The sequence below is a fragment of the Mustela nigripes genome, chromosome X (assembly GCF_022355385.1).
Source record: "Mustela nigripes isolate SB6536 chromosome X, MUSNIG.SB6536, whole genome shotgun sequence".
Taxonomy (NCBI): domain Eukaryota; kingdom Metazoa; phylum Chordata; class Mammalia; order Carnivora; family Mustelidae; genus Mustela; species Mustela nigripes.
Window position 1 is genome coordinate 87,961,426 of NC_081575.1, and position 11,211 is coordinate 87,972,636.

At 39.7% G+C, this 11,211-nt stretch overlaps 1 protein-coding gene across 1 annotated transcript; it reads right to left on the reverse strand.

Annotated features, from left to right (window-relative positions):
• Positions 1-5,972: 5,972 nt before the first annotated feature.
• On the reverse strand, positions 5,973-7,542 carry LOC132006726 (uridine 5'-monophosphate synthase-like). The gene is given in 2 exon segments (XM_059384702.1): positions 5,973-6,469; positions 6,471-7,542. Coding segments are annotated over 2 exon segments (1,425 nt in total). The 5' UTR covers positions 7,523-7,542; the 3' UTR covers positions 5,973-6,096.
• Positions 7,543-11,211: the final 3,669 nt, after the last annotated feature.

An 11,211-nucleotide genomic window follows, 5' to 3' on the forward strand; every position in this document is an offset into this window, starting at 1 on the left:
AAAATACAAATGGCTCTAGAAACACTTGTCTGAAACCTAGCCCACAGCTTCCATAAGGTTACTTGTCAAGGATAAATACAAATCTTAAGTGTCCTCTCCACAAATGTTAACAGAAAAAAACCTTTGGCCATCTGAGCAGGTGACCTTAATTTATTCCATCTGCCAGAAAACCAGTCTGGGGCCAATCGTTCTTTTGTAAACCAGCAAGTTCTGCGTTATCATACCCACCTCGTGGCTGAAATTCTTAAAACAATGATTATAAGGTTTTTGTTTGTGTCTGTATGTATTGTAGATATGTGGCATTTTCTACCTCCAAGTGGTATCACCAAAATTAATTTGTAAAAGGGCTCTATTTGATTGGCTTAAAGAAAATTAAGTCCTTATATAAATTAAATTCTCAGAAATAGAACTAACCCAAAAAAGTTTCAAGTCCACATGATCTGGAAAAATATTTAATATTAAAGGCAGTTTAAGTTTGTTGGTCTAATTAAAATTGGCATGTCTTTGGGAGTTATCAATATTGAACACAATACAAATAATCAACTTTTTAGTCTAACTCAATTTGTTAAATTCGTGTTGTATCTGTTGTAGTTTGTCAGCAAAATGACCACAAATGATGGTTGACTTTGTTTCATGAAGTTTTCATGGGTAATTGTTCAAAGCAAATAGGTTAAATAAGATAAAAATTTGTAGGTAAACTTAAATAGCTTCTAAAATCTTTGGGAACCTAAAATTTCTAACTTTTGCTAAGTTAAATGATATAGTGGATTGAATTCGTTGGGTATCTAAGTCTTTCACAAATAAAATTCTGAAACATTGCTTACTAAACACAGGTTTATCTACTTTTGCCTTATTACAGAGAAAATAAAGATAAATTTGGGTCTGTTGGTAAACATGTTTTATGCTTTACTGAAAGATTGTACCTACCATTGGCAAAACACATGTTTTGAGAAATTATGAGATGTATTCATAAGTTTGCCAATCTAGAGAATTCTAATGTAACAGATGGTTCACAATTGCTTACTACTTAGCTTTCTCTAGAAAGTGAGGTTTCTAAGCATTAAGAATTCTAATAAGTGCAATTAAAACCACTGTAAATAATAAAGGAAACAACTCTGTATGCAAGGAAAGTAAGACGTGGGTTTTGTGTAAGAAAGGTATGGGGAATAGGAGTACATTTTTTGTGGAGGAAAAAGCAAGTGCTTTTGTCCTAAAATGAGACTGGTTTTTTGGAGAAGGAAAACTTAGGACAAAGTCTAAATAAAAAAAGAAATTTGTATGAGGCTTATGCAAAAGGAATCTTTGGAAAAGAATTTTATGTGTGGTTGAGACTAAGATCAGAATGAATGAGTTTTAATATCTAAAGTACACTGGTACAGGATTGGAATTTGGTTTTTCTGTTAAAAATACCAAAAATTTCTTAGATTATTGGTCTACTCTTTTAATTCCAGTATAGTTAATATATAGTGTTATATTACTCTCAGGTATACAATATAGTGATTCAACAGTTCCATATATTACCCAGCACTCATCAAGAGAAGGGCATACTGTTGGTCTGTTCTTAGTAGAAAATTGTAAACAAGGTTTTTATCTTTCATGTAATCTGCCTAGAAAAACAAGTTTCTATGTTTAGTCTTTACGAAGTCCTTGCTTACTTAGGAAAACTGAATCTTCTCAATATTAAAAGAACTAAGATTTGCTAACAGCTATGTAAACTTCTGTACTTGCCTTTAGAATTTCTTATTGTCTGTTGCGTTGGTTAAATAGATAATTAAGTATTGGGTTTTGTAATGATCTGGATCCCATTTAAGCCTATGCTTCAAAACCTTCTGATATTTTTAACAAACCTCCCTAAATTCAGATTCTAAAAGAAGACTTTTTTGAGTAATCAGGCTTATTTGGTATGTTAAATTACATGGGAAGCATTCTCAGATAAATGATGATAAACCTTCCTACGTCCTATTACATGGGCTTGTGCTATACCTGTTCCAGAAATCATATAAAATTCCTAAAGTTTTGATATGTCCTTGTATAATGTCATCACCTCTAATTCTATTATCGAAGTGTTGCTTGCCACAGGATATAACCAAATTTCCTTGTCAACTGTATTATAATGAACTCTCATCAGCTCTTTAACCATGGCCATTTTTTAGTCTTTTATTTACTTATTATCTATCTATCTATCAGAGAGAGCACAAGCAGGGGGACCAGGTTCCCTGCTGAGCAAGGAGCCGGATGCAGGACCTGATCCCAGGACTCTGGGATCATGACCTGAGCCAAAGGCAGACGCTTTACCGACTGAGCCACTCAGGTGCCCCCATTTTTTAGTCTCCACATTACAGTTATTGTTTTACTCTGCTGCTTTTACAATATGCTTCAGATTCAAAAAGATTCATGGAAAGGACTTTTGACAGATACAGTTTTCTGATACCCTTACAATCATAAAACAAAACCGAGTAAGAATTTCTGGAGTTAATGGAAAAACTGCATCCAATGGAACAAGAATTAGTAACATGGGACTGAAAAGAATTGAGGAAACATTGCTGGTTCTCTAACATTTGCTCTTCCAGATTTAAGGAAACAATTATCTTTTTCTCCCTACCTGATCCCTCTAGACTTCAGAAACACTCGAGTGTTACTTTCATGGCAATTATAGTTCTTTGCATAAGTTTATAATAATCTGTTCTCCTTGTAACAGGATACCACTGGAAACACTGGTTATACTACCAGGGCTTTGACTGGAATGCCGTACGCGGGAAAGGCTTATAGAGACTCAAATACAACCAGACAGCTTTAAGGAACTCAAGGATAGCTTCATGGCAGACGCAGGCGCCCTGCAAAGCATATTTTTAAAAGAACTTTTATGGTCAACCACTATTCTTGCTGCACTTATGTAAAATAATCAGACCAAGTTGTTGAAATTAGACTTATTTCATAAACAAATTAGTTTTGATTTGGTTACCTTTGGTGGAAATGAGGGTGATTTTAGAGAGAAAATTTATGTTTCAGGAACACACCTCTGTGAATGTTAGACTCTAGTTCTGATTATGTTTGACTGTTGTTTGCCCACAAAACTGAGCTGGGACTGAAATTCTTTGGATTTCCTCAAATATCTAGCTATGACTCTACAAACTAAGGATTCCAATTTTCTCTCATTGTTTTGACTTGGAATCGTTGAGAAAGAAACTGCCTTTTTTTTTTTTCCTTTTTTTTTTTTCTGAAGCCCAGTGAACTGAAGCTAGACAACTTCAGGTCAACTTAGAGAAACTGCCACAGTGGCCCATGTGGACACAATGTTCATGTTCATGCCTGCTGCTGTCGGGGCCGCTCAGGAAGATCACCAGAGACTTTCACACTGCAGAGCAGGAAAACCTGTGAGATTGCCACGGTCTGCCCTCATTCCCCCTGAAGATGCTTCGAGCCTGGTCTAGCAATCTTCTCACGAGCAGCACTCAGGACTCAGACACTGGGTTTCAAATTTGCTCCAATCATTAACCTGTATTTTTCTTTTCTTCCCATAAGAAATGCTTATTAATTCCCTGAACTTTGAGAGCCCACCTGCAAGACCAACTAACCTATTCTCAAGACTAAGCCCAGGGGCGCCTGGGTGGCTCAGTGGGTTAAAGCCTCTGCCTTCGGCTCAGGTCATGATCCCAGGGTCCTGAGATGGAGCCTCGCATCGGGCCCAGCCAGCTTCACCTTCTCTCTCTTTGTCTGCCTCTCTGCCTACTTGTGATCTCATTCTGTCAAGTAAATAAATAAACTCTTAAAAAAAAAAAAAAAAGACTAAGCCTGGTTCATGAGGTATGGAACAGACTTCTTCCCTAAGGTCTAGAACAGAACAGTTAAACTACAGCTACTGGGGAACAACGTTGATCTGTGATATTTTACTAAAAAAAAAAAAAAAAAAAAAATTGTCGAAAGGGTGGAGCGTTCATTTGTAACCATACCACATGGACTATTCCATGAAAAGTTATTCCAGATATGGGACAGATTCATGTGGATGACTCCCAGTTCAAGCAGAGTAAGTCATGGGGCTCCATTATGCTGGAAACAAGCTAATTACAGCACATATCAGCCTTAAGTGACCCAAAACACAGTCTTGAGGAAATGTTAGCTAAATGTTTGGTTCCGAAATTCTTGACTTAGATCATTCTTGTGTTTCTAGCTCCAATATTACCCTTCTTACCATTAACATGTTCCCTATACAAATTGTTAGCCTCTTGTATGCAGTGATCTAGTCGGACTCACACAAAGCTAATGACGGCAAAACGTCTCGAGACTATAAATAACGTGTACAGTTCTATATAAAGGTTGATGATTTCACTTAGACATGAGGAGATACTTCAAGCTATAAAAATCCTAAACTTCATCAAACTGAAAAGTTTCGAGAGGGTTCTCCTTTTGAGGACATGCTTGTCTCATCTATACCAGCACAACTTGGAATGAGCCTTCCTGTTACCGTGGAACAAAGTCTTTCTTGTTCACCGCTGTTGCCTATAGTTCACAATTTGCCCCAGAGTGGGGACTGTTCACTAAAACTACAGGAGGTGACCGATGTCAGCCTCTTGTGACTGTCCCAGGTGACCTCAAGGAGAAACCAAAAACATGGAGGCATGTAGTCGATATTTTTGAACAATCAGATGTAATAATAGAAACATCATGGGGGTGCCTGGCTGGCACACAACTCTTGATCTCAGGGTTATAAGTTTGAACCCCATGTCAGGTGTAGAGATTACTTAAAAATAAAATCTTTAAAAGAAAGAGAGAGAAACATAATGTATTAAGATGACCTAAGGGTTTTTCACGTGTCTATGTGGAAATCAAAAAACCTTAATTTTTACAACCACCTTATACCTGTAAGGCAAAAATATACCTTGGAGAACCACTTGGAAGCACACATACCCCTTCCCCTGGTTGCATATAATCCCTGGAAACGAACAAGCTTCACAGCAGATCTTTTGGGACAATCTAAAATACTGTCGCCCAGGCTATAGTCCTCAATAAGACAATGATTTAAGCATTTACTAAACTATGCTGAGGTTGGCTTTCTTTTTTTTTTTTTTTTTCAGTTGACAAGTGAAAGACAAATGAACATGTTGGGGAGTGGGGAGCCGGTTAAGGGAGGTTACCAGGAAAAGCACGGAAAACAAGGGTAAGGTTATTATGCAGATGTAAGCCTTCGCCTCCTCCATTGGTAAGAGTTCCTAGAGCCTGAGTCATCCCGTTCCTGGTACAGCAAGGGAGACACCCTGACAAATGGAAGATTTCTATTATACACCTAAATGTGTCTTACAAACGGGTAATTTATACTTAGTTTTCAGAGCTTCTCCTGTGTTTGCAGTTTCTTGAAAATAATCTTATACCAAGGACACATATCTTGGGGTCGCAAATTCTGCTCCCCATGCCAGAAATGCAAAGAGGTCTTGAAACACCCTTTGCCTTAAAAATCAAGGATCCAAATTCTGGCATCTCCCTTTTTATTTTTTTAAAGATCTTATTTATTTATTTCACAGAGAGAACACAAGTAGGCAGAGAGGCAGGCAGAGGGAGAGGGAGAAACAGGCTCTCCTCTGAGCCGAGTGCCCGATGTGGGGCTCGATCCCAGGACCTTGGGATCGTGACCTGAGCTGAAGGCAGCCACTTAACCGACTGAACCACCCAGGTGCCCCAGCATTTTTTTTTAAAGATTTTATTTGTTTATTTCAGAGAAAGAGAGAGCACAAGTGTGGGGAGAGGCAAAGGGACAATCAGAGATCCCGCGCAGCTGGGACCGCAACATGGAACTCCATCCCAAGGACCTAAGATCACAATCTGAGCCAAAAGCAGACCCTCAACCAACTGAGGCACGCAGATGTCCCAGCATCTTTTTGGTTTTTTGGTTTTTTGTTTTTTGCTTTTTGTTTTTTTTACAGTAACAATGCAGTGATTATTCATCATTCGGTATTTCCTAAAGACTGTGAGATATCCAGAAGTCATTCCAACACAGAACCCATGAAAGAATCCAACCCATTAAGTGTTGCTTGTTATTTCAAGCCAGTGCATCTCAGGAGACCATGTAGCTTCAAGGTCTTCACAACAATGTATCCCAGACACTCAAATACCAAGTCTACTCAAATAAGCTTCCCAAGCAGCTTTTCGGTACAACTCATTTGCTTCCAGACGATTGGATGCTGATGTTATGCCCCGGCCTACAATGATGATATCAGAACCTCGTTTGCCAATAACTTCTTGTGGACTGTTGTACTGTTGGCCAAGATTATCCGCCCCTGCTTCTAACTGAACTCCTGGAGTCAAGTGAAGAAATTCTGGTTCCGTGCTTACTCGGGAGCCAGAAATAAAACCAAGCACAAATTCAGGATTCTCCTCTGCCATTCTAACCGCGGCTTTTGTGTAGCTGCCTGTAGCCAAGGAGCCAGCAGAGCTCATCTCCGCAATGAGCAGGCATCCCCACTGCAAAGGCAGGCCGCACAACCCCCGAGCCTGGCACCACGTGAGCATTGACCAGATCTGCCCAAGAAGCTATTTTAAAGACACCACCTTCATACTGTTTTTTTACTGTGTTTCCTATATCTGCAAATTTCCGGTCTTCAAATATTAAGAACTTATGGCGTTTTGCCAGAGCCGTTAACTCCTTCATCACATCTAGAGTAAAATCATTCAGAATATCCACATGAGTCTTGAGTATGCAGATGCGGGGTCCTAAAGCATCTGCTAGCTGCAACAGCTCTCTGGACTCGGAAATATCAGCAGACAGACAGAGATTGGTCTCTTTCTTCTGCATAAGCCGGAGAAGCTTCGCCGCAACTGGGTGAATCCTAGGCAGCTCTGCACGTGCACCAAAGCTGAGTTCTCCAGGAGCTTTGTTTATAGGAAGGAGTGAATCATTGTGATTAGCTGCCACAAAAACCTTCTCCTGAATAAATCTCTTCACTCTCTCAACCATCTCTGCATCAATTTTTTTCTGTTGCTCAAGAATCTCCAGCATTTTGGACAATGTACACACTGAGTGGAGATGGATCCCATGCGCCTGCAACTTGTCTCTGCCTCCTTGCTCTCTGTCCAGCAGCACTATGGCATCAGTGACCTTTAAGCCCTCCTTCTGAAGAACCTCAACAGTTTCCAAAACACTAGATCCACTGGTAATGACATCTTCAATGATCAAACAGGTTTCTCCTGGATTAACAGCTCCTTCTACAAGACATTTAGTACCATAATCCTTTGTTTCTTTCCTTCTAATAAGCATTGGAATTTGGTTGGTTGAACAGATAACTGTAGCCAATGGTAAAGCTGTATAAGGTACTCCACACACGGTGTCAAAATTGATTCCTGCATTTTGGGCAGTTTGAAATAAAATATCAGCAACCTGACTCAGAAGACGCGGTCGAGACACGATGCCACGCAGATCTATGTACACAGGGGAAGAGAGCCTGCTCTTCAGTACGAAGTTCCCAAACTTGAAAGCCTGCACGTCGTACAGACCCGTGATCAACGACCCCAAAGCTGCTTCCGCGGCTGCCATCTCCACGCGCTCCCGGGCCTGTTCTCCATCTTTTTGTTTTTAATGGAAGTCTTTTACTGAGATCATTATAGATTCGAATGTAGTTGTAAGAAATAATACAGAGAAATCCCAGAGTGCTTTTCCTAATTACCCCAAGGGGTAACATTTTACAAAAGTACAGTGCAATATCACAGCTAGGATACTGACCTTGATATAGTCAACCCCACCAATCTTATTCAGATTTCCACACTTTTATTTTTATATTCCTTTGTGTGTAGTGTGTTTAGTTCTACACAATTTTATCACCTGTGTAAGCTCACGTACACATTACCAGAGAAGATAGTGAACAATTCTATCACCAGGATCCCTATGTACCCACACCCACATCTCCCCCAATCCAGTCCCCAACCCCATGTAACCAGTGATCTGTTCTCCACTTCTCTTTTGGAGGATGGGGGTGGGGGGCGAGTAGAGAGAGGATCTTAAAGCAGACTCCACGGTGAGGGCCGAGCCCAATGTGGAGCTCAGTCTCACAACCCCAAGATCATGACCTGAGCTGAAATCAAGAGTCAGATGCTTAACCAATTGAGCCCCACAGGTTCCCCATTTTCTCTACTTCTAAAATGTTGTCACTTCAAATATCTTATATAAACGGACTCTAACAGTATGTAAGCTTTTGAGATTGGCTTTTTTCACTAAGCATAACTCTCTGGAGCCACATCCAAGTTGTTTTGTGTATCAGTAGTTCATTCCTTTTCCCTGCTGAGTAGGATTCCTTGCTATGGATATACCACAATTTGTTTAACCACTCAACCACTGAAGGACATCTGAGCCACTTCCAGTTTTTAGCTATTATGAATAAAACTACTATGAACATTCTTCTACAAGGTTTTTTAGTTTTTGTTTTTGTTTTTTGGTAAACATGATTTTCATTTACTGTGGTGAATAACCAGGAGTACAACTGCTGAGTTGTTTGGTAGCAGAATGTTAATTTTGGAAGAAATTGTCTAACTCTTTCCACAATGCCTACACCCTTTTACCTTCCTACCAGCTACACAGGCGTGACCCAATTTCTCCCCAACCTTGCCAGCAATTGGTGTTGTCACTATTTTTTATTTTAGTCATTCTCATAGGTGTATGGTGTTATCTCACTATGGTTTTAATTTGTATATTTCTGATGGCTATTGATGTTAAACATTTTTTCATGTGCTTATTTGCCATCTGTATATCCTCTTCAGCAAAAATGTCTGTTCATGCCTTTTGTCCTCTTTTTTTTTTTTGCTTTTTTTTTTAAAAGATTTTTATTTATTTATTTGATAGACAGAGAGAGATCACAAGTAGGCAGAGAGGCAGGCAGAGAGAGAGGGGAAAGCAGGCTCCCCGCTGAGCAGAGAGCCCGATGTGGGGCTCGATCCCAGGACCCTGAGATCATGACCTGAGCTGAAGGCAGAGGCTTAAACCCCTGAGCCACCCAGGCGCCCCCTTTTTTTTTTTTTGCTTTTTAAAAAAAAAAATCTCTAGGCCCAGCTTGGGGTTCAAATTCACAACACTGAGATCAAGCATCGTATGTTGTACTGACTGAGCCAGCCAGGACACCCCTGTCTTTTTTTTTTTTTTAAAGATTTTATTTATTTAGGGACGCCAGATTTATTTATTTATTTATTTTTATTTAAAAAAAAAAAGATTTTATTTATTTATTTGACAAAGAGAGAGAGAGCACAAGCAAGGGGAGCAGCAGAGGGAGAAGGAGAAGCAGTCCCCCCCAACTTAGCAGGGAGCCCGATGCAGGACTCGATCCCAGGACACCTGGAATCACGACCTGAGCTGAAGGTAGACACTTAACCAAGTACTCCCTTGCCTTTTTTTTTTTAATTGAGGAATAATTGTAATACATTAGTTTCAGGTGTACAACATAATTTGATATATTGCGAAATGATAACCAAGACATCGATCACCATTATACAGAATTTTTTTCTTGTGATGAGAACTTTTAAGATTTACTCTCTTAGCAATTTCCAAATGTGCAATACCGTATTAATTATAGTCATCATGTTGTACATTACCTCCCCAGGACTTATTTATTTATTTATTTATTTATTTTTAAAAGATTTTACTTATTTATTTGACAGACAGAGATCACAAGTAGGCAGAGAAGCAGGCAGAGAGAGAGGAGGAAGCAGGCTCTCTGCTGAGCAGAGAGTCCGATGCGGGACTCCATCCCAGCACTCTGGGATCATGACCTGAGCCGAAGGCAGAGGCTTTAACCCACTGAGCCACCCAGGTGCCCCCCCCAGGACTTATTTATAATTGGAAATTTGTACCTTTTGATTCTCTTTACCCCTTTCATCCACCCTCCCCGCAACCCCAAGCCTCTGGCAACTACCAGTCTGTTCTCTGTATTTATGTGCCTATTTTTTGTTATTAGAATCCACATAAGTGAGGTCACATGGTATTTGTCTTTATTTTACTTAGCATCATGACTTCAAGGTCCATCCATATTGCCATGAATGGCACAATTTCATCTTTTTTTCAAATATTTTATTTATTTATTTGACAGAGAGAGAGAGAGAACAAGTAGGCAGAGATCACAGAGGCAGGCAGAGAGAGAGAGGGAAGCAGGCTCCCTACTGAGCAGAGAGCCCGATCTGGGGCTCCATCCCAAGAACCCCAGATCATGACCTGAGCAGAAGGCAGAGGCTTAACCCATTGAGCCACCCAGGTGCCCCATGATTTCATCTTTTTATGGCTGTATAACAACTCTTTTTGCGTGTGTATGTATATACATACATATATGCATTTCTTTAATTCACCCATCAATGAACATTTGGGTTGTTTCCATGTCTTGACTATTGTAAATAATGCTGCAGTGAACATGGAGGTGCAGAGATCTTTTCAAGTTGGTGTTTTTGTTTTCTTCAGATAAATACCTAGAAGTGGACTTGCTGGATCATATGATGGCTCTACCTTTAATTTCTTGAGAAACCTCCATACTGTTTTCCATAGTGGCTGCATCAATTTATATTCCCAATAGTGCCCAAGGGTTCGTTTTTCTCCACATCCTCACCAACACTGTTATTTATCTTTTTTATTTCGGCCATCACGACAGGTGTGAGGGCGTTGTGGTTTTGATTTGCATTTCCTTGATGATTAGTAACATTGAGCATGTTTTCTTTTAAGATTTTATTTATTTATTTCACAGACAGAGATCACAAGTAGGCAGAGAGGCAGGCAGAGAGAGAGGAAGGGAAGCATCCTCGATCCCAGGACCCTGAGATCATGACCTGAGCCGAAGGCAGAGGCTTTAACCCACTGAGCCACCCAGATGCCCCGACGTTAGGCATCTTTTCACGTGTTTGTTGGCCATCTATATGCCTTCTTTGGAAAAATATCTATTCAGATACTGTTAGCCTATTTTTTTTAATCAAATTGGGGTTTTTGTTTTGTTTTGCTGAGTTGTATTACAAGCTCTTTGTATATTTTGGATACTGGCCCCTTATAAGATTATTTACAAATATTTTCTCCCATTTAATAGGTTTCCTTTACATTTCATTGATGATTTCCTTTGCTGTGCAGAGCTTTTCAATTTGATGTAGCCCTACTTGTTTATTTTTGCTTTTGTTGCCTTTGTTTTGGTGTCAAATTCAAAAACTCATTACCAGGACTAATGTCAACGAGCTTACTACCTTCTTTCTTCCAGTTTTATGGTTTCA